The sequence below is a fragment of the Thermobia domestica genome, chromosome 16, assembly GCF_964235325.1.
Source record: "Thermobia domestica chromosome 16, izTheDome1.hap1.1, whole genome shotgun sequence".
In the NCBI taxonomy this organism is placed as follows: domain Eukaryota; kingdom Metazoa; phylum Arthropoda; class Insecta; order Zygentoma; family Lepismatidae; genus Thermobia; species Thermobia domestica.
Window position 1 is genome coordinate 181,919,976 of NC_137469.1, and position 24,579 is coordinate 181,944,554.

A 24,579-nucleotide genomic window follows, 5' to 3' on the forward strand; every position below is an offset into this window, starting at 1 on the left:
ATATTGTAAGTAATTGTAAAATACTTTAACCTATATTTTCAGGGGGGAGAAATGATAAAACTAGATTATTTTTACAAGAGAAAGAGTACAAATGAAGTGTAAGATCAAGTTTTTCATACTACGTCAGTCATTTCCCCGTTAAATAAGTATCGTTTTATTGAGAAAGTGTACAAATATGTTAATTTTTTTTTGGGGGGGAGGAGGTCTAGACCCGGTGAACCCTCCTCGTCTGTTGTGGGTGTTCCCCTAGTCACTAGGCCATGCAACTTTACTTTGTGATGAGACATTATCATTGTTCGTTGGTTTTCCTCAAATTCTCATTCCACTATTTTTCATAATCATTCATTTTCATTAATCAAGGGAGCTTCGTAGGTTTTCTGCGGTTTCTGCCGTTTTCTTCCACTTTCTTCATTCCACCATTTTATTGATTTCTCATCATCACCGTCTCTTTTAGCCTAGCCGGCATAAACGTGGGACGTAAAACTTCAAGATTTCATTTCATTTTCATTAAATCAACAGACTTCTTTAGTTTAAAGCTCATAATTGTGGAACGTAAAACTATAAATTTCATTTTAGGGAAGTTTTAAAATCTTTCTCTTACGAAAATAATACAGTCTGTTACAATTATCGGATAAACTAATTGCTCAGTATTGTAACGAAAATAGATAAGAAAATGAAATGAAATCCTTTAGTTTTACGTCCCACGCGTAAAGGGGAAGGACTGAACGAAAATACTTGTGAGCGTTAACAGCTTTCAACTCTTTGAAGCAAACGAGGAAAAATGGTTCATGAAAGGCATGGTCAAAAGTGGAATTGTGATAGGTAATGTGTTCCACCTCTGGCAAATGGAAAATTAAGATTATTGGTGGACATTGTTCAAAATTCAGTGTGGTCTGCCTATGCTGTGTTGGTCAAAGGAGATCGTGATAGTAAGAACGAATGAAATGGTAGAATGAAGAAAGTGGGAAAACTCACGCACATGGTGTTTGTCCACCGCAAAATCCATTTATCGCGAGCTGGGATCGAACCAGGGACCCCATGCAATAGAGGTGAGTGATCTACCACTGAGGTCCCCCCCAAAAAACCAGAAACAAGTGTCTTATTTGTAAATAATTTTAAAAAATCATATGAATACAAAAATTGATGTATTATCATTACCTTAATTTAATCAGTCAATATTTTATATCCGTTTTCAGAACTTCCTTGAATTTGAGTTTAAAGCATGCATTAATACTGTCTATATTCTATTAGATTTTCTAAACTCACTATTTGTACGTCAAGATACTAGTCAACATAGAAATATAAAAAATTTGAAGAAATATAAATCGGGGTCAGTCAGTTCGGATTACCAAAACAAATAAGATTAAGTTCGCTGTTTACATAGTATTTTACAATTTGCTTTCTTTTTTTCTCTCTCGTTCCATCACATTTTCTAAAACAACCATCAAAATAGAAGGACAGTTATATGAGTTTGTAATAATTTTAAAAACTTCTTAGATCTCATTGTTGGTGAGTCTAGGTTGCTTTAAATGTAACTTTCGTACTCTTTTTGAATGGCTGTAAGTTTGAAATTAACTGTTTTTAAATGGGTGTGTTTATGGAAATTCTTTCCTTTGGATTGTATGTGATAAACCCATCACACCACGGGCTCTGGTTTTCTAAATTCTTCGTTTCTTTTATTGCAGGTACTTAGCCGATCGGTTTGTAGAAGGCACCTGTCCATTCTGTACTTACGAAGACGCTCGAGGAGATCAGTGTGATCATTGCGGTCACCTTATTAACGCTACGGAACTTAAAAACCCGCGATGCAAATTGTGTCAAGCGACTCCAGTAATTAGAGAGTCGAAGCAATTCTTCCTGGAGCTACCAAAGGTACCACAAATTGAGATGAATGATTAAAATCACAAGTTCTTATATTTGTGTATATATATATTTATTTCATTTACTAAATTACGTTTTTGTATTCGGCCGTCCTTTAAAAATCGTTCTCGGGTTGGTTCGGAACGAATATAAAGTATGGATGCGGTACTGTTTTTCTTGCTGCTTCTTCTGCACATGTGAAACTCTCACGTTGAAAAAGACCAGAGAATTATAAACGAACATTTGAATAATAATAAAGAAAAACAATTGAACGAAGAAAAGAGTGTAGTAAAATGGTATTAATTTAGTTACTAAGATTATACATGAAAAACACCTTTGGATTTTTCAAGGAATTATTAATCCAAATACAGTAGGTTTCTTAGTTTCAGTAGCTCCCTGTATGTGTATAAATTATGAGGCATGATCATTTGAAACCCATTCGACTCCACTGTATGCTCATCGCTCGCGATGGTCTGCACAGATACGGAGGAAGGGAAATAGGCAACTATAAATAAGAACGTACGGTGGCAGTAGCTGCGTTGGGTGAGAATCATGTAGTGAAATGATTGCGATTCCGAACCCGCCAAAAAAGAACACGAAGGTACTCTGATTCAGTTTTTCTGTAGTGAAATGCTGTCCGATCGGAGCATGAAGAATGTGTATGGTGAGAAGTGTTTATCAAATTAAAGAATGAAGGATTAGGTAGTTATGTTCCGAACTGGATTTGAGGGAGCTACTAACCTTCCACGTCCGATATAAGCACATGTGATTGCTACTGATTAGTTCATTGCCAGGATAGTAAACATACGTGTATGAGAAATTGGGCGGAGAATATTTCATTTCCTTCCAGCAGAATGTGGTTTACGTCCTTCGGTATAGTGTAACGTAGTGTAAAGAAGAGATTGTATCATCTCGTGCTCAGTAAGTTCTGTGGATGCTGACTGCGACGAGTAAGAAACAGCCCATGTGCTTGTCTTAATAGTATCAATGTCAACGCAAGAAGATATTATTCCAGTGGCACAAACAGGTCGGTGACGAAGAGTGATACGACTTATTAGAACCGTCTAGCAGAACCATGGAAACATCCAATGCAATGCAATGGAAACATCCTAGCACACAAACACCGAAGAAATTTCGGGTTGGGTGGTACTGACGGCATTTTTTGTTTAGGACAAGCGTCTGTTTTTTGAGTTGTACAGACAGTGCGCAACACTACACGCACACATTTGACAGCTTACATGCAGCCGTCAGAAGGAAGCCACGCATTTTGTCCCGTGTCATTCCATACGAAAGTGCTGTCTTCATGTTGCGAGGATAGCGCAGGAGGCGGTAGGAAAAAAAACTGTGGATCATGAACCGTACAGTTCAGACCTCTCATCGTACAACTTTGAGATATATTGGAGCTGTTCAATACGTTTACGAAGGCACTGTTCCACATCGATGATGAACTCGAGGCTATAGTACTATTCGCGGCTTTGAAAATGTTAAAAAAGTTAAGTCCAAATTACTAACAAATTCTTGCGCCGTGTGCTTATGCATTCAGAATCGCACGTCTCGATCGACTAACTGCTGCTCCTGGTATTCAATCCAACTCGCCCTCCGCCTTCTCACCTCTCCCTGTCTAAAACATTTTGTGCGACATAATATATACTCTCTCCATTCAGACGGAGAAAACAGGAACAATGTTTAGATGCCTTATAGCTCTAAAACAGTCTCCTTTCATTAATTTGTTGTGAAATACCTTTTTTTATAAAAATTGGCACAAAATGTTCCCATAGCTTCATAAACGCGTTTATTTGCATTCTTTTCCTTCTTCAAAGACTGCATATCACACCATGCTAGAAAGATGGTCCTTGTGAAACCCATGGAGATTTTCCATCACGGCAGTAGGTTTTGTGCTCCTCAAAGTCTGTAATACGGGCGCAGAGCTCTATAAACTACTGACAGAAATCAACATTATTCAATGGTTAATTTATTTTTTCCAGTAATTGCAAGCAAATATTCCAGGGGCGTTATTTGGGCAGGATAGGAGGGTGTAATTCCCTCCTCTTTTGAGTTTGATAGGTACATATTATTTGATCAAATGTATATAATACATGTGTAACTTTCATGTTGGCGGAGAATCTCCGACTTCTTCCCCCCCCCCCCCCCCGCACAAAAATAAAATTAACTTCTGCAAAACGTGTAAGGAAAAGAAAATGTAGAGTTGTATATGTAATAAGCTTAAGTAGGACGGCTTGTTCCTGAGAAATATTTACAATAATCTCTTTCTCTCAGATGACTTAAGATCTGATTTCCAATCGTTATCTGCGACCATCACCGGGGCTAGTTGTACGGGCATTTTTTTATATTATGAACAGTAAAGTATGTGGAAAAGCTAGCTTGTGTGTATTTTTGTAATCACCATCGGTAATTACATGCAATTACGGTATATGATGCAGATTAAAGTTAAATTGAAACTGTGAGGAAAATCTATCACTTGATGTAAGATGATTTGAGTGGAAATGTGGAAAATAGTTAATAAAACGTTCCTGATACTTTATTTTATAGATTGAGCCAATGTTAAAAGACTGGATGGAGGAAGCTTCTAAAGGCTGGAGTAGTAATGCAAGAGTAATAGCAAGATCATGGGTGAAGGACGGTCTCAAATCTCGTTGCATCACCAGAGATCTCAAATGGGGCATTCCTGTGCCTTTGGATGGATTTAGAGATAAGGTAATTCTATTAGAGCTTTATTATTTCCCCGTACATTTTTCTAAGAGGAATACAAACATATTGCTTATAGTTTTATACTTGTTAACAGGTATTTCAAATATTCTAAAGTAAGTAGGGAAAAAATGAAGTAATTATGATGATTCCAGAGAAAAAACTACAAAACGCAATAAGAAAAACCACAGATAACGCATTTCTTTAAAAGTCTCCTTAATAGTAATTTATGCCTGAAAGAGACATAAGATACGACTCTTGGAAGAAAATGCTATTAATTACACTACTCAACAATTTTAAATTATTTGTCTGTCACATGAACTAAAATAAGTAAGCCATTTTAACGAAAATTAACTCTCCGAAACATGGAAGTGGCAATAAAAAGTTCTAACACGGAATATTTTTGTGTAATAGAAATCAATTCATAGATTAATATATTAAAGTATATTAATATATCTAAATATAAATAACTTATAGATTACGTCACGCTTCTCAGTAATGCAGATCTTTGACTACTGTTTTGCGTGAAATTTGCTGCATTAATGGGCACTGTTCTATTACTAACGTTCCTGCTCTATCAGCAAAAGGAGGCATGAAGACTAATCCCACAGAGATAGCCAACATATTGAACGGACACTTTGCGACTTGATGTACCCAGAGGAATCCTTTAAATTTGCATAGCACAAATTCGGAGGATTTTAATGTTCCATTCACGTCTCAGAAGTTCGAGTCTGCTTTACGTGACTGCTCCAGCAATTGATCGTAGATCTTTCCGATATATCTCTTGCAATACTCAGCTTGCATTATTGCAGGTGTTCAATCGTATCTGGGAAGAGGACTTATCTCTCAATGGCGTTTAAACTCTTGTTCTTTCCGATCTTAAAACGAGAAAGTTACCAACTATAGGTACCAAGTTGAGTCTGTGAACTTCTTGATCACATGATGAACAAGCACCTGATGTGGTATTTGGAGTTAAACCGTATGTAACTTTCGCCCTTTCCGATCTACTCTTGACAGTCTTGCTAATCTCTAAAACCAGATTCAAGATCTACTATTGTCAGCACCTTGTTGCTCTATATAATACGTATTATTATTTTCAAAAGACTTACGACACAACTCTTGACATTAGAAAATTTTAAAACAGCTTCATGATTATGGTTTTTGTGGCTACATAATAAAATTCGTAAACAACTTGCTAAATGAATATTATTTTAAGTTGCATATAGGTTCAAGACTCAGAGCAATACGTGCAGGTATCCCCCGAGGTAGTGTTCTTAGTATCACAATGTTTACTGTCTCCGTCAACAGTATTTTCTCGCAAATACAGACTCTTGTCTGCTGTTTCCTTTACGTACATTGACATTTTGTTATTTATTGCTGCTTCCAGAAACTTTCTTCCTATTACTCGATAGTTTCAACTTACATTAAATTGTTGTTTTCTGATCAAACGAGACAGATTTTCGGTTTTCTGGCCGAAAAACTGAATGTGTTCACTTTTAACGCGAACGAATTTGCCTTGTTGATCCGAACTTGTATCTTGATGGCACTCGTGGTTTGTTTGTTCACTCAGTCAGTTTTCTTGGTTTGACGTTTGATCGTCGATTAACATGGATGGGCACTGCACATTCGTAATCAAAGATGGATCAAAATAAGCATGGATGGAAGGGCACATCATTAGGAAACAGGAATTTGTTGTCGGCAATCCACATTGCAATCGAATTCAAAATGAGGAAGTTTTAAATATTAAGAGTGGTTGCAGATAACAACAGAGTTGAATAAGAATACATGCAACAGATCTCGCAAATAGAGATCACTTATGGGGCATAGTACAACTGTATGGGCTGTTACGTATTTGTGACGTATGCCAGCATAAGATGGAGGTATGTCGTACCTAGGCGAGCAATCATCTGCGAGAAAATGAAGTACTAGCTTGTAAATGAATATAACACCAGGTATTTAGAACAAACACTCGCAAGTAGTAATCGATAAGTTGATAAGTTGAAACTACCTGTTATTGAGGGTGTTATTTTCAGAAACATCTCTAAGTTTCTGTGTTCTTACTTAGTTGGTGCTGTAAACCTCGCTCATTTTATGATAAATGCTTAGAAAATTCAGTCAGTTGAACTATTACATTTTATGTGTTTCCATTCTTAGATATTTAAGTTTAAATAAGGAATGTCTTTTCTCTTGAAATAGAAGTGTGAATTAATGTTACATAATGCTTGTGAGCCATTTGTTAAAGAACATACTTTTATATTCTTTTCAGGTTTTTTATGTGTGGTTCGATGCTCCGATAGGTTATATCAGCATAACAATGGCTTACACTGACCAGTGGGAGAAATGGTGGAAAAATCCGGGTGAAGTGACCTATTATGAATTTATGGCAAAAGATAATGTTCCTTTCCACTCAGTAGTTTTCCCATGCACTCAGCTTGGTACCCGGGACCAATATACTATGGTGAAGCATTTGATGGCGACAGGTAAAATCAATTACATTATGGATTTTTAACATATAGTAATCATTAAACGTATTGTAACAGATTATTCTTAAATATTTAAAATTCAGCGATGGGCACCTATTCTTTCTTTGTGTCGATAATGCAAATAATACCAATGACAGCCGTCTGTCATAAAGTGATAATGGAGATTTTTGTACAGATTGATGAATGTTTCTGAATATCGGATAAGTTGATAGATGTGATCCTGAAATTAACCTCACAGTCTGGAAAGAATAAATAGATACTATCTGCGAAAGCGATTCTGTAAAAAAATAAATAGCAAAAATATATTTTTTTAAAAATACAATAAAAATAAGTAGTCATGGACGTCTCACTAAGAGATAGATGAAAATGTAAACAAAAGCTGCTTTTAATATTTTTTAAGCAGTACGGAAGGTTGTCCACCATAAAAATAGTAGCCTTTCATTATATTTTCCGAACAAACTATTTAAGCGCTGTTGTGTTTCGATATATTACTGACTATACTGGGACTTGTACTTAATATCAGTTGAACGCGATTTGTGGAACGATGAAGGTGAAAGGGCATTTTTTTTTTTTTTTCCTGGGAAGGGTTCATTTGTAAACTTTCGTTAACAAAGTAGATTTCATCATCCGGCAACGTGCCAAACAATCTCTGCGCTACGTGGTTGTCTGGAAATAGAGAAGAATACGGACCCAACACGCTCAAGCCCCCAATACATTGCGTAGTGTTAGGAGTACAGTGACATAGGAAATCCCCTAACCCAAAGAAGTTGCGCCATACGACACCGTATCTCAAAAGACAGTTCCCAACATCATCCGAAAGTACCTTGCATTGGATTCGAGTGAAAAAGCGAGCGGAGACAGTCTCACAGAGCACCACATCCAGGAGAGGTTCACAAACTCCAGAAAACTGTATGATACATAACTCGCAGAGGACAAGTGGAAGTGATTGTGTACCCTGGGTGAGGAGTACCTAGATGAGTCCAAAGAGTTTGATCTATTTTCTGTCGTCAAACAAATCACGAAAAGTGTTTCGACTTTTTGCTGTAGTTCAAGCAACAGTGTTCCAAGGAATGTCTGGTAGTGGCGGGATATTGCAATTGGGGAACGCTGTCATTCGTCTAAAAACCTTCCAGTACCAAAGCCAATGTAGTTTATTTCCAGGAAAAAGTCATGAACTCTCTGTATGACAAACATCCGTGGCCTGTAGGGTGATGAGAGTCCTTATCCATATGGATCCTTATGGACAAGATCTCCAGCCATACTGCTCGATTATCCACGGAAGGCAGAAGAGACGGAAATTTTAATGATCTCATTTTCGCCCATCCCTGAAAATCCCTGGAAGCCTCATCAATAGATTATTGCGGGTTTGGATTTCTCTAATAGTCACTTGCTTGACGCTCTCTCCGTATATACCAGGATTTTCGGGAAGTTGCCAAGGCAATATAACAAGACCTTGTCTTTTCCATTCTATACATGACTTTGCTAAGTAAAAATTACCCTTCCGGTGATCGTTCCGAGTCGTTGCCCTCACATCGAACATAATCGCTGACGGAGATAGGGGTACTTGACATGCAAATAGTTGGACACTAAGTTTAGGCCCATCAATTTTTAGATACCCTTCAAAAATCAACATATTTACATATACCTTTTACAATTTCTCAAAATAGTTCCCATAGGGTGTCTACTAGTTTGGAAAACATTGAAAACCTGGAAAAGTCAGGGAATTTTCTGTATATTCTGGAAATTTTTGGTAAAGTTAGGTTTATATAATTGCTTTTACATTTTATCTACACAGTGCTTGGAAAACACTTTTCGCTACAGCAGAAGTCATTTTACAATGATGGACTTCTGAAAGAAACTGGCAGCTATTGCATCTGGAGCTCGTGGTTTCTGATCCCCACGTCAATAGATGATCCGCATGTGTTGGGGCATAGCTATGCCATCGCAATCGGTGACCTAATAAAGTCCTAAATAACACTTGTTCTCATCTTGTTGATTTTAAGGTAGCGATAAATCAGAGTTTAACTATGTATGGTTAATTCCATATATAATATATTGCGTATCTACATTAGCATATATTTACAGCTCATTAAGAAAATTCTAGTGTTATCAGATGGAAACGCTTCCATTTAACGCAGTTTCTCGTTGAATAAGGACTTTCTTGTGGATAATATAAACTAAGATCCTTTAGTTTCGCCGAGAATTGTACATGATACTGTCATGTTCCACGGAGGTGTTCAGCTAATGCCAATCTCAAAACAATTAATTCATGCAGCAAGAAATGCAAATCCCAAATGAAAAGAGGCTCTCAGTAGGAAGCAGACAACTGAGGTAGAGAAAAATCCTTCGAAAGAAAGAAAGAAAGAACAACTGCAGAGTTGGAAGAACTGAAAAAGCGAGGAGGAAAAATCTTTGACAAGACAGCAAAAGAAATCAACGAAGTTGATGAGCACATGAAAAATCTTAAGAGAAAGATCCAGTAACTTGATCATAATTGGAAATCTCATTTAGATTTTACTGTTCTGGATTATTAAAATATTCTGTATTTGGTATTCTACATGGAAGTACTAAATATAGAATACTTTTGTAAACTAGAATACCAAAATCCACAATGTTTGCCAGTATTTGTATCTCGCAACGACATTCTTGTTAGTATCCATATATCTGTGTGTATCGCCGTGTATGTATCAGCCCTACTTCGTGTCCTGGAATAATGAAATCTAATAGAATTAAATCACTTGAATAGTCCAGTTTATGTAATTGAATGTACCTCACAAGCACGTGGTATGAAATGTAAAATCTTTATACACATTTTTGCATATTATTGTGTATGTTTTGTCATTCACACTTGAATATATATATATTAGTTATGTTGAAACAAGGAGCGGAGTGGGGTGGCTATAAGGGGAGATGGGATGCATAAAAAAATACATTGTAGTTAACAATATGGTTCTTGCCAGGAATAAATAGATACTTATGTTAGCATTGTTCGTATTTTTGTAACAGCTATTGCAACTAAGGAAGCAGATATTATAAAACTACAAGTCTTTAGAGAATAGCTGTTACTTAACTTCACTCAAATATAACCTAGACAATTTTCTGTATTGGTCTGGAAAAGCTGAAAAAGTCAGGGAATTTTATGTGTATGAAATAGTAGACATCCTGTCCCACAAACATCAATACACTTTTGCATTCTTAAAAACCATGAATAAAATATTTTTAAAAATTTGTTTCATCGAATATCAGGAATTGTTACTATAAGCTGCTATAGCGTCTTCACTTGTTTGAAAGCGGCGTTCTCAAAAATTTTTCATGAATTTTGGGAAGATGGCAATTCATATGGAGCTAAATCTGGAGAATAAGCTGGATACGGTCGAATACGTACTGCGCTTTCCTGTAGAAACTCCAAAGTTTCACGGTGGCTCAGTGGTAGAGCGTTCTCCTCTAGTGCATGGAGTCTCTGGTTTGATCTCAGTTCGCGCCAGGTGAACTTTGCGATGGACAAACACCGTGTGTGTGGTTTTCTCGGAGTTCTCGTTTCCTCTCAGTTTCTTCATTCCACCATTCCAATCATTTCTCATCATCACCGTCTCCTTTAGCCTAGCCGGCATAACCGTAGAACGTAAAACAAATATTTCATTTAATTTGATTTTTCCAATGTTTCACTTTTGTGTGTGGCCGGTCATTGTCATGATGAAAAAGTGAGACAGAGGAGACTTTCGGTCGGCAGATCTCCAAACTTCAAAGATACACCGAAGATAATAAGTAATGTACCACTCTGCTATCAATATACGTCGATCATTTAACTTTATATTTGCTATATGGCCGGTCTTAGAGAAAAAAGATGCCAGCATAACTTTACCCATACTCCTAGCTCGTTTAACTTTCGAAAGTGGAGTTTCATTTTGAAAACACTATACTGTCGACTGGCTGTTTTGTTTCAAGGTCATAGCTGTAAATCCGCCTTTCGTCATCTGTGACGATAGTATGAACGTCTTTATTGTGTCCGTGCGAAAACCTTTAAGCATATAGCGGCACCATTCCACGCGATCATCTTTTTGCTCAGGCGTAAGCACATGTGGAACCCAGTGACTGCAACACTTGGAAAGACCCAGATAATTTTTTATTATGGACTGGCTCAGGTGATCCTGTCTTCAAGGTTGACTAAATTTCCTCGATGTGATATGATGATCCTCTTTCAGAAATTTTAGACTGCTGCGACATTTTTATCCGTAATTGCTGTGCTAGGGCATCCAGAGCGAGGCTCATCCGTCAGGCTTTGTTGACCACGTTTAAGTTCCGCGAACCAATTTAAAAAAAAAAGTTGCGCGTGAAGGGGCAGAGACCCGAAACTGTTTTCTAAACGATCATGGCACTGCTTTTGCGTCAAACCGTACTTGAAATCGTAAAAGTTCATTGTACACAAATCACGTAGCTCGAGCTCCATTGTTGCCGACTAAGAGGTTCAAATTAATCTATACGTCCAGCTCGTTAATTTTCAAGACCTGCACCTTGCAGTTATACCTTTCACCACTAGTAGGCATTTGCTTTTAAATGTGATACGTTCAATACGCCAACGCTATTTAAATTTTAGTATCTAAAAACTTTCTACATGCTCCTCGTACAATTCACATATGAACTCTAGTAGAGCGTAATATGAAGTTAAATTGACTGCTTCAATGAGCTTAAATGGGAAAGATAGCAGAAGACATACGAACTTTTAAGAAATTTATCATGGGAGCTGATTGGGAATTTTCTCTTGTAATAAAAAGATTGACAATTGAACTTTGCCTTAGTTCTACAGTATCAGTAGTTGTGTTTCAATTGAAAAGTTTTATTTCGTACATGTCGTGTTTCTGAGTCCTATTTGAATTGTTAAGATAATTTTCTTTAACGTTTACTTACGTAGACAGAGAATCTATACTCAGCATATCTACATTATAGGCTAACTGAAATATTTGAATCCTCTTCCGCTTATAATATTTATTTCAATGAGAAAATCCAGAAGATACTCTAGTTTTGACATAAATATTGAAACGCCATATACATATTCATCATATGCAAGATATTATAAGCAAATTTTACCAGCTGTCTAAAGTTATCTGATTTATCTTCACATTTGTAGCGTAAAAACATGTAAAAATATAGTAATCTTTGTGGATTGGAATACCTTCAATAGAATTCTCATTATAATTCTTTTTCCTTGTAGAATACTTGAATTACGAGGATGGAAAATTTTCGAAGAGTCGAGGTATTGGCGTCTTTGGAACAGATGCTCAAGGAACAGGGATTCCATCTGATGTCTGGAGGTTCTACTTATTGTATGTGAGACCAGAAAGTCAAGATTCTACATTCAGTTGGGCTGATCTTATGACTAAAAATAATTCAGAACTCTTGAATAATTTAGGAAACTTTATCAATAGGTTAGTTCCTATGTTTATCTTCATTATTCTTTTATTTTTTATTCACTGTATGTAGTAATTTAGAGTTTAATTTACTTCAAAAATGTTCCTGTTTTCTCAAATTGAGTTTAAAAATGTACAGTAGAACCCCTCTTGTCCGCCACTCCGGTTGATCGACCCTGCTCGAGCCCGACTCGTCGGTGACAGACGAGGTCCATTGTTGTTTACTGCTGTGGCGGCATTGTTTTTACTTGCTGTTACCGCATATCCACTTTAGTGCTTCGTCCTCTCTTGTATCGTTTCTTTCGTTGTACGTGTTTTCTGTACTGTACTGTGCAGTTTCTAGTGCTTACTGTTTGGTTCTTTTTACTGCAGAGAACAGTACAGTCGTTTTTGAGCTCAGAGATTGTATATTTTTACTGTAAATCCGTGTTTTTCTGTATTTTCTGATAATCCCATCTTTTTGGTGTTCCAACCATACCATCAGTCCCAAAGTTCACGGATTAGAAACGTTCTACTGTACTTATCTTGTTCATTGCATAAAGCGTAAATTTGATTGTGCTATATAAAGTCCATGCTAAATAGCTTGGGGCTCACCAAACTATGTGTGCAGCTTTCGTATACTAGCACTTTTGAAACTAGTGAGGCTTCAGTAAACACATTTTTCTTCTTTCAAAAAATGTTTCACAACTTTAAAATGGATTTAACAAACTTCAAAAGAGGATTTAGTAAGTTTCTTTAAGATTTTGTTATTCCCGAAGTTATAGCTGCTAATAGCCATAAACGAAAACGTTATGATGCAATAGAATTTATGTAGAATGAATCCCAAATTAATAATGCATTTGAATTAGGATACCTTGATAACGGTCAAAATATATGTCTTATACGATTATTCTTTTGCATTTGTATTCCAAGATGGTCAGTCACTGATTTTTATTTATTTATTTATTTATTTATTTATTTATTTATTTATTTATTTTATTTATTAGATCGCTGTACGTTATCATGTCGGAATGAAAGAACATATTGGTGACGCGAAGTACAGTGATGCTAATTTGACGTGCTGAGGGAATAGTCAGCAGGAGTTCAACTTTTTTTTTTTTTTTTAAATCCATAAAGGATAGAGAAGAGCTAGCAAATATCTTTTAAATTTTTTTATAACCCACTTCTTCAAGCTGTCCCCATTGAAAATAACAAATTGAAAGTTCAATAGAAAATCGTAAAATCAAACAAAAATGAAATATGCAGTTTTAGTTCCGAAAAAAGATTTAGAAATCCAGTATGGGTTTGTTCTATTACTTCTTTATTTATTTAATAAATCTCTAGAGATACCCTGTAATCACATTGAGCAAAAGGTAGAAAGGAAAATGAAAGATGAAACTTCGTGACACAACAGTCAGGTAAGAGGGTTGTATTGGGTAGGAAAACTGATAGACGATAACCAGAGTGCAATTTACTATTATTATTTTTGCTTTTGTATTCACCCTTACCGGCTATATATTTGTCCATTCGAATAAACCAATTGTTGAAGCAGTTTTGCCACACAGCGTAGGTACCTCAGAAACGTAAATCGTTGGTCTCTCTGTTCTGGGCTTAGAAATCACTGCCCACGCATTTTACTTTTGATGGTTGGAAATAAAAATCTCTTTAAAAGTAGGGTGAGATGAGTTCAACATTTTCGCTGTTCAGAAATTCCAGTGTTTGAGCTGCTATGTGAGAGCTTGCATTGTTATGACACAAAATCATGAAACTTTGTGGAATCTAAGTGCGCTGATTACAACATCTGGTAAACACAATAGTATAGCATTCAACATTAACTGTTCAGCGATTCTTCAAGGCAATAGTAGAGATGTGTCCATATTTCCCGAAGAATAAAGAAACCATTTACTTTACAACGCTGTAAACAAACAGCTTTTGTTGGTTTTGACTAATCGTAGAACCTATATAGTAGATTGCCTTTTTAGTTTCGGGTTTATATTAACAGATCCTCGTGTCAACACCTTTGATGATAATACAGATAAGACCGACGCTCCTGCTTTGAACCGTCTCAGCACAGTCTTGCAACATATCACAGGGTGTCTTTTTGTTCTTGAGCTAAATTGTGGGGGATCCAACGAGAACATAAATTTTTATAAAGAATTGTTTGTATTTGATACCTAAATGTACGTGAATTTCACGATATGTCATATGTCGATCACACTCAGCTCATGCACAATGTCGATGTACTCTTGTACTATGCCTGTCGCTGGGCGAGACCTTTAAGACTTGGTCACTGAGACTGACGTAGCCGCCTAAATTCCTAAAATCTAATAAATAGTTGTTGCATTCAATAGTTATTCACCAAACGTAGCACTCATTCGACTAACATTTTGTTGTTGCCTTAAACCCTGTCGAAAGTCATAAAAAATCATTGCGCGAAGATGCTCTCTGGTTAACTCCTCTTTTTTTCCACCGATTTCCTCACTTCAAACTGCTGGTATAAAACAAAAGGTACTCATTGATAGTTGGGAAGCTATTTGTACATTGAACACACATCATACTTCACAAATATAAGATATTGCAAGTCTTCCAATACTAAATTCCCTAAAGTTTCAGTCTGTTTTGATGGTTATATCGTAATTTCTGAATAGAAAATGCATCAATGAAGCAGTAATTCGTAATTATCTATATATTAAAATGCTAGAAAAGTGTATATGTTTGTGGCCAATCCTTTCGACAGTGAGTTCTCAGGAATCATAGGCTGTAGAAAGACGCCGTTTTCACTGATCGATTGCAAATTTCATAGATTGTTCAGTTGTAATTGAATATTTGAAATACATGGCCGTTATTTCTTTATTAAATTTTTTAGGGATATACTGGAAATGTTGAAATTTTGAAAACGTAAAGCATCATATCCTGCCAATTATACATTTCAATTGCACATATTTGTATATAGGGTTGTATATCTCTCAGACGTTCGTTTCATAACCAAATAATAATGAAAAACGAAGAATAACCATTTCGCTAGGTTAAGATGAATCTTTATTGTTTGGAGTGTTTTATCCAGTGAACACCATATATCACTGACATTATAATTTCTTGTGTATGTGTAATGTAGTTCCTTATGCATGCAAGAAGAAAGAAAACACTGATCATACATGAATTAGAAACTCCAACCGGAAGAAAGCTCAAATCTTGCAAACGGTGCGAGATATTGAAAAAATAATCGCAAAAAATCTTCCCTTTATGGTACTCCTTCCCGATTTTTGTCAAGACGTCTTTCACTTGCATCTGTAAAGGGACATATACAAATGCTGTGAGGAATGACAAGGAGATTCATGATTATACGTGAATGATGCGCTGTGTCGAGAGCGCAGGTTCAGCTAGTATTGTAATAATTGGCAAGCAGGTGTAACTTGAATATTAATTATTCAGTTTTGCAATTTTTCATCAATGAGTGTTCATTAACTATTAGAGCTATATGTAGAATTTAAGCAGATGTATAGAAATATATATATTATTGTTTTTATTATAGGGCTTTGATATTTGTGGAGAAGAACTTCAAAGGCCAAATTCCGGAGATGGATTTGAAGAAGGATGACAAGACGCTATTGGCCTACGTAAATAGAGAACTGAAGAGTTACATTGATGTTTTAGAGAAGGCTAAGCTACGAGACGGAATAAGGTATATTCTTAATATATCTCGTCATGGAAACCAATATATGCAATTTCAACAGCCGTGGGTGCTCGTCAAAGGACCTGAAGAAGACAGGTAAGTTGGAGTGGTGAATACATAAAAACATGCATTTTTTTGGAGTAAAATGGATCTTAAAAGTAGTACTTGGAACTTCAGTGTATATATTCGTTAAGTAATTGATCAAATAAAAATTATATAACGCTGCCCTTTCAAAAATCTGAGAAAACTTTGCTTATCTTGATTTTTTTCTGTAATTTAGGTGGTTCCGTGTTGCGTAGATGCTAGTGCTGTCATTCTTGGTGCGAGCATCTCTGGTTCGATTCCCGGTGGGGACATCCATTCGCAAAGGTGTTAATCGGATGAATGAGTTTCTTTTATTGGTTTTCCTTATTCATACCAAGCAAATTAGGGATAGTATGTAACATACAAGTCCCAGACCGCTTCCTTCTTTCCCCTTTCCGTTGATAGTTTTCTCGCCGAGGGACGTGACGGACTTAAGGCCGTATAGCAGGTAATGTCCGGAAATAAGTATAAGTAAAATTCTGTAACTTATTTTGGAAATGTTAGTTATTACATTTCTTTGATAATGTAGAGTACGTTAGTTAGTATTAGTCATCTTTTGTGCGCTATAATAAATTTTGTAATTTCTCAAGTCAGTGTTTAAATACAGCTATACACCTATTTCATATTTTTGTAGCGTAAAATAGCCCGAGCATCACCAACAAACTAGAGCCCCATGGGTTCGACATGACCAATCAGGAACCCATAAATGCAGGGAAAGTTGTGGGTAGACTGTAAAATCCGTATAGCTATTATAATTCTGTGTATGTTTTTTTCTACTTGTATCTAATGGTAGTACTTCTTTAATGACGCTATCTGAAGTATACCTCAGCCACTTTCTGCACTTTGTGACCTTGCGTAGCGTAGTCTCTTATACGCTCTCGCCTTCGGTGCGAGCGGCCCTGGGTTCGATTTCCGGTGGGGGCACTCGATCGAAAAAGTGTAAAAAAGCTTTTTCAGGCCAGCCACCCTGAATGAGGTTTTCCTGGGTTTTCCTCATTCACACCAGGCAAATGCCGGGGTGGTACCTAACGTAGGTCCCAGGCTACTTCCTTCCTTCCCTTTCCCCGGATTGTGTGCTCGCCGAGGAACATCATTTCTCAAACGTGATGGCCTAAATGGCCATAGATGCCGAAAGCCCAGAAATCTAAATCCCCCATTTTCTGCACTTTGTGCTATAGACTTATGAATGACATGCTAGATGCAGACTGTTTGATAAGGATATAGGATTACCAGTTTTTACAGTTTCAATATGGATTTTTTTTTTTTCATGATAAATAGTGTGTTAATGCAGTTGTGGATGATTTTTTTTTTTTTTTTTTTTTTTTAAGCGTTACTAATTGTGTCTAGTATTTTTATTTTCCCGAGTAAGAAAACAAAGGGAAGGTTTGAAATTTGTTGGTCTCCTTGAGGAGCAGTTGCCGCATACACAGAGACACGCACTGCTTTTGATCAAATAAAATGCATAGAGAAACATTTTCTGTGTTGCCAAAGCATTAATTTATTTGAAACACACATACCACGTAATTTAATTTAACATAAGAGCTCAGATAAATGTTACGTGCTGATTTCCTCGTAGATTGTATAAAGGGACCATAAATAATGTGATCCAATTATTTAATTGCACCCTAAACCTTTTCTTCTTTTGTTTTAGCTCTTCTTTTTGTGTAATATATTTTACGTTTTAAAACATAATCTTCATTGAATAATTACAGGAAACGTGCAGGCACGATTGTAGGCTTGTGTGCAAATATCGCTTGTCTTCTGTCCGTCCTACTCTATCCATATATGCCCACAACATCCGTGACTATCCAGCAACAGCTAAAAGCACCTGCGGAAGTGAATATACTTACAACAGAATTTACGTGTTTACTTCTACCTGGACATGCCATTGGAAAGGTGAGTTAACCTTCGGAGGCAAGAGAATATTGAAATTTATAATTAATAATTGCTGGTTTAAGTAAAATGATCTCTAATCCATTTTTATTTTTTCCTTCGATGAGAACAAATATAGTTAGTACATCAGTATTGTCCTTTAAAGTTCTTTCTTTCTAGCAGATAACATTGCTGTATTTAAAAAAATAATAGTATATTAAAAAAAATAGTGATTGATAACATTAAATGTTTTCAGTACATTAAATCAGAACTTGTTCAAGTTTTTTGTTTGTAATTTTATTACAGAATATTTTTAACCGACAGAGGCAATAAATTACTGTAAACTAATAACTAGTAATTGAAATGATTGTGGTTAATTTCGTAGCTAACTAGCTCACGCTATGGCCTATGGAACTCGAAGATTCAGTGCCGCGTCCACAAAAGCTCTCCACTGACTTCTATATGTACCGAACTGGATACAGTTTCTACTTTGTACTCCTATTTCTGCGAGGTCCCTCTTAATATTGTCCTCAAATTTGAGCCTAGGTCTTCCTAATAGTCGTTTTCCGATTGGACTTCCAGTTAAGACTTTGAAAGCGTCCATACTTTCTCCCATTCTGGCTACATGACCTGCCCACCCCATAACCTCTTACAGAGTGTCCACATTCTGGAAAATCAGGGAAAGGTCAGGGAGGTAAAAATGTGTCAGGAAAAGTCAAGGAAATGGCAGATTTTTCAGGGAAGGTCAGGGAAAAATCGATTTACGTCCAATGTTCAGTTATTGAATTTATGAAGTAGTGTTAATTTCTCTACTGTTACTGGATGCAAAATGTGGTGTTTCCAATGATGATATTGAGGGAGACAGTGTTCTCTGAAATAGTTGTTGAAACTAATTTTCTGCGAGAAACACATCTAACTGCGTCCTGGCATATTTGCTCAAGAGAGTAGACGCTGTTCTAGAAGAATTGCATGGTGCCATGAGGACATCTGGGCAAATGGCTGAGAACGCGAAGAAATAGTATCTCCAGCTCACAGTGAAAGCTCAGTCTGAAGGATTTAAGGAACACTTCAGTGATTTCATAGCCAAGGACGGAGATGGTATTGGACTTGATGTCTTTTTTTAAAGAGAAGGACTTCGTTGACTTATGGTCTGTTATGAAGCTGTATTTTATCTTCTCTCACGGAAACGCATTTGCTGAAAGTGGTTTTTCAATAAACAAAAATCTCATTGTTGAGAACTTACATAAGAATCTCTGGTGGCTCAACGGATCATATATGATTCTGAGATGAGAATAGATGGATCGTCAAGATTAACAATTCCAAGAGGCATGATAAATTCAGTGAGAAGTTCAATGAGACAGTATCATGTGTGTTTGGAAAAGAAAAGAGAAATGAATACTGGAGAGAAGAAGAGGACAAAGAAACGGAAGATTTAGCAACAACTAAAGGAGTTGGAGGAAGATGAAAAGAAACTTAAACTGCGGAGACAACAAGAAGGATATTCAGATCAATGAGAAGAAAACTATGGGAGAAAGAATGAAAACAAGTTGTTAAATGGGTTGCATTTAACAACTGCACCGGTAAAGGTATGTTACATGTTTTCCTTTGTGATCAGGGGGCGCGGCGACTCAGTGGTAGAGCGTTCACCTCCGGTGCTTGGGGTCCCTGGTTCGATCCCAGCTCGCACCGTGTGGACTTTGCGGTGGACAAACACCGTGCTCGTGGGTTTTCTCGGGGTTCTTCCGTTTCGTCCCACTTTCTTCATTCCATGAATTCACTCATCTCTCATCATCACCGTTTCCTTTAGCCTAACCGGCATAATCGTGGGACGTAAAACTCAGATTTCATTTCATTTTTTTCTTTGTGATCAGTAAAATCATGTATGAACTGTTTATTACTATAAGCAATATTATAATGGTAATTGGTATTATAATATGTAATATTTTTCATATCTTAAGACTGTATACTGCACAGTTTCGTTTGTAACTTTACATTTTGTGTAATATGTAATCAGTATCGGCATAATGCATATATTTCTAAATTTACATTCTTTTGTATTAAAGAAAATTGAAAAAAGAAAGAAACAAGCGGAGAGAGGGAGAACAAAACCAACTATGGGGAGGGTAAAGGTTGGGGTTTGTTTCGTTGTATATTTTTAAATTCAATGGTCAGGGAAAAGCCAAGTTGTGTGGACACCTGCTCTTAGATTTGATGACCCTAACAATGTTTGGTAAACCGTATAAATTATGTAGTTCCTCGTTATGAAGTTTCCGCCATTCGCCATTCCCGTTCTTCTTGGATCGGAATATTCGTCTCGGGACCTTGTTCTCGAACACTTTCAATCTACGTTCTTCCCTCAGAATAGACGACCATATATAGGACAACAGACATGATTTTCGTTTTATATATTTTAAGCTTCAAATTCCTCGACAGAATTCGCGACGACAAAAGATTTTGAACTGAATAATAACACGAATTTTTGGCTTTCAGTTGACATTTAACCGACAGGCAATAAATTACAGCAAATTAATATCTAGTAATTTAAGTAATTGTAGTTAATTTCGTAGCATTAAAATAATTACGTTCTATGTCACTGTTCCTATTACAACGTTTCGTTGTTACATTCTGGTTTCACGAAGACAAGTAGTTGCATAGGGCAAATGGAGGGACTTGACGAGTTGTCCATAGAATGATGTTCAGACATTTAATCTTTTAGTGAAAATATTACTACTAGCTTTATTGTCACATACTTACCGTGTAACGATTAATAATAGTTTCTCAGAATTATCATTAATAATTGAAGTATAAACTAAAGCTTCACTTGGTCACACGTTTGAAGGACTAGTCGTATTTTGTGGAAATCATTTGCCAGTAAGTTTTGTACAGCATTTAGAAATAAAATTTTAGTAGGAAGTTACTTTCAAAAATTATCTTCTATCTAAATTATTTTAATGACTTGACCATTGTCTGTCTCGGAAGGATAGTGAAGATTACTGGTCGATCATTACACCTACTGTCAGTAGTTAAACAGAATCCTTCTGAAGTGACGGCAATAGTTGCTTGAATATTTGGCAAGCTTCTCTTCTAAGTAGATTACATGTTCTGATTTCTTCTCTAAACTGCAAAAGTACTTTGAGGTCCACTTCTCCGAATGTAAATATGCATTTAAAATGATCTTTGCGTCTTGTGCTTTTACATTTTAAGTGTTAGTAAGTCGTGCATCTAACAAATAAATGGAGGTAAACGTAGAACGTACTTGTGATCATCTCTGTAAATTTTTATTCTTGTTAGCAAAGCTACTTATAGTGATGTATCAGTCCTCTCCCACTGCAGTAAGTCTTCTCTTTTCTTTCTCTCTCTCTCTCTCTCTTACAGATTAAAATATTTTCCATCCTATTTGAGAAGAGCTATAGTCATTCTAAAATACAAGTGTGCTCTGGTTTTCACATGAGATTTCATAAACACTAGAATAAGAAATTTGTTCTACAAAATAATGTTTATAGCCATTCATAGCATGGACGACCTGTATGCTTTTACAGTATTATTTTCTTTCATCTTTGTAACAGAAATAACTTCCTGACACTTCTGATCCAAACTTTTTATATTTTAAACACATAATTGAAGGCTTTTTGTGTGTCGTAATCGAACGTATTAATCCTCCTGAACTTCAACATTGTTTCGATTTCATGTGTTAAATCTTCTGCTAATGATCCCAATATACAAGTAGGGTCTGATAAATAAATCGTTACAAACATTTAAAGGCACATTTCATGAACACTATTAATAGCTCTTGTAAATAGTTTTAACAATTTCCTAGATTGTTAGTAGTCACAATGATCCTTTGCTATAGATGGTATTCTTTTTACTACAACTTCTGTTCTTTGAGAAAAGCTCTGCTAGCCTTCTGGTATATAAGACAGTTTTGCACATGCTTACGAAGCCTAATATTTATTTTGTCAAAGGACAGTCTTCATATATTGTTATCTCATTCAACGTTTTATGTTGTCTCATACAATGAGAAACCTATTTTGAAAAGTTAACATATTCTTTGATATAAACCTGTGATTGTTGAACTAATATTGAACCACCCTTAAAACTATCATATATCATTGTCTTTCTCTTTGCTCTGTGGCCAGCGCACGATTCCTGGCGGGAGAGCATCGAGAATAACCCCGTTAAACATTAGGTGTTATCATAAAAGCCTCGCCGCCGATAAAAGACGTAAATACAAAACAATCCACTCTTTAAAAAAAAAAAAAAAAAAAAAAAAAAAAAAAAAAAAAAAAAAACAATCCACTCTTTAAAAAAAAAAAAAAAAAAAAAAGTTGCACTCTAAAGAGAAATTGTTTCTTAGGTGGTAAGAGAACACTCGTGAGTAGATTTTGTTTAAGAAAGATCAGTTTATCATGTGAATGAAAATGTCATAATAATAAGCTCCTTAAATGAAAAGCTTAGCTCTTTCTCGTCGGGCATGTAACAGTTGATTAACCCTTAAGTACTCGCGCGGGGTGTACACAGATCCCCAAACAGGTAAATTTTGTGTTGCTAGCCAGAAGTCCTGATGAAAAAATATAACAAAATGTCTCAAAACGAGTACAACATATCTAATTGCATCAATACTTTTAAAAACATGTCTGGAGTTATGCTACATTGTCTTAATTATTTTTTTAAAGTATTTTTTATTGTAAAATATATCAATTCGGGGTGTTTTGGACCCCCGCGTGAATACTATTATCACAAAAAAGGGCGCGAGTACTTACGGGTTAAGCAATAACGAGCATGTGTTCATAACGAATTTACTTAGAACTTCCAGTTACTATAGTTGTTCCTGTCAAGAATATACTTAGTTTGTGACATCAACATTTTTGCGCAACATTTAAATGTCTTGTATTTTTTCTTTTTTCAGCCGAGTCCTCTATTCCAAAAAATTGAATCAAGCCTGATTGAGAAGCTTAAGAAGCAATTTTCTGGAAGACAGAAGTCCAACTCTCCGGAAAAACCAGTGACAGCGAAGGAAACGAAGAAACCAGAACCACAAAAGGTAGTGATGAATGGTGCAGTGGACCCAGTTCAAGTGGAGAAGTTACAGGCAGCAGTTACGCAACAGGTACGAAAACGTGTTATCTTCTTTGCATTTCATTGTTTTTCTGTATTGTATGTAGGTAACATACTAAGTTCTAAGTATCGAAATATTAAGAAGCTTTAGGAAACAAAAAAAAAAAAAAAAATTAAGAAGCTTTGAAGAATATGGGATGAAAATAAATGTTAGAAAGACAAAAGCCATGTTGATTGGAACGAAGGGGACTGTGTCAAATAGAAAAGTAGGAGGGGAGAAAATAGAACAAGTAGATAGTTTTCGATATCTGGGTAGTATTCTTAGTAATGACATGAAATGCGAATGTGAAGTAAAAGCAAAGATAGGAATGGCGAAAGAAGTCTTTAGGAGGAAGAAAAGTCTGTTTTGTGGGACCTTGAATAAAGAGTTGAGGAAAAGACTTATAAAATGTTTCGTGTGGAGTGTTGTACTGTATGGGGCGGAAACGTGGACATTACGTAGAAGTGATGAAAATCGACTGGAAGCCTTCGAAATGTGGGTGTGGAGAAGAATGGAAAGAATTTGTTGGGTCGAGCGGAAAACGAATGAGTGTGTTAGAAATGGTGGGTGAGAAAAGAACGCTTTTAGATATTATTAGGAAGAGGAAGAGAAACTGGTTGGGACATTGCCTAAGAAGAGATTGGATCATGAGGGACATCCTAGAGGGTATGGTGGCAGGAAAGAGAGGGAGGGGGCGAAGGAGACTACAATTAATGGATGATATAAAAACAGAAAGATCATACGCGAAGACGAAGAGGTTAGCAGAGGGCCGTGGAGCATGGAAGCTTCTCAGCTGCGGCAAGTGACCTGCCAATAAAGGCAGAATACCTATGATGATGATGATGATGATGATGGTGATTAGAAAATAATATATTCATGCTGAAGTAAGAGGATTACACATTGGTTTTCTGAACCAAAACATATCGCACAATTTGCCATTCATTTTCGACTTCCTTGAACAAGTATCAACGCTACTTCATAAGCAGCATTTTAACTAGGCAGCGAAAATTCGAATATTCATAGTTTAATGACGCATTACAATTTAGGAATTAGACATCCTAATTATAAACTTAATTATAAAGTGAGACATCTTGGCTTTTCGTTCCACAGTGTAGCTCTTTAGATGAATAAAATCAAGTAAGTGATAATGAATACGGTGAAATAAATAAAGAATGAACACGGGAGAACTAGAATACCTCATATATGATGATTGTCCACCACAATATTCACATGGCATGGCCTATGATCAAACAAGCTTTTTCACACACCAGAAAGGAACTAACACTGATCCAGCTTTGCCTTCTCTCCTCCTATTGGATAGTATTTCAACTTTTATTAGTGTAATTTTCGTTCTGAAACAATTGGATTACGCAATGAATATTGTTACTTTTCTGTTACCTCCGATAGATTTCAATTCATATG

General features: G+C 36.2%; 1 protein-coding gene across 2 annotated transcripts in view; it reads left to right on the forward strand.

Annotated features, from left to right (window-relative positions):
• Positions 1-24,579, forward strand: part of MetRS (methionyl-tRNA synthetase 1) — an 86,203-nt gene that overhangs the window by 58,078 nt on the left and 3,546 nt on the right. For both annotated transcript variants that reach the window (XM_081743326.1, XM_081743327.1), the window contains 7 exons: positions 1,686-1,872; positions 4,411-4,575; positions 6,833-7,046; positions 12,259-12,472; positions 15,966-16,202; positions 17,903-18,086; positions 22,969-23,169. In XM_081743326.1, coding sequence (XP_081599452.1) covers positions 1,686-1,872; positions 4,411-4,575; positions 6,833-7,046; positions 12,259-12,472; positions 15,966-16,202; positions 17,903-18,086; positions 22,969-23,169 — 1,402 coding nt within the window. The remainder of the gene's footprint in view (positions 1-1,685; positions 1,873-4,410; positions 4,576-6,832; positions 7,047-12,258; positions 12,473-15,965; positions 16,203-17,902; positions 18,087-22,968; positions 23,170-24,579) is intronic.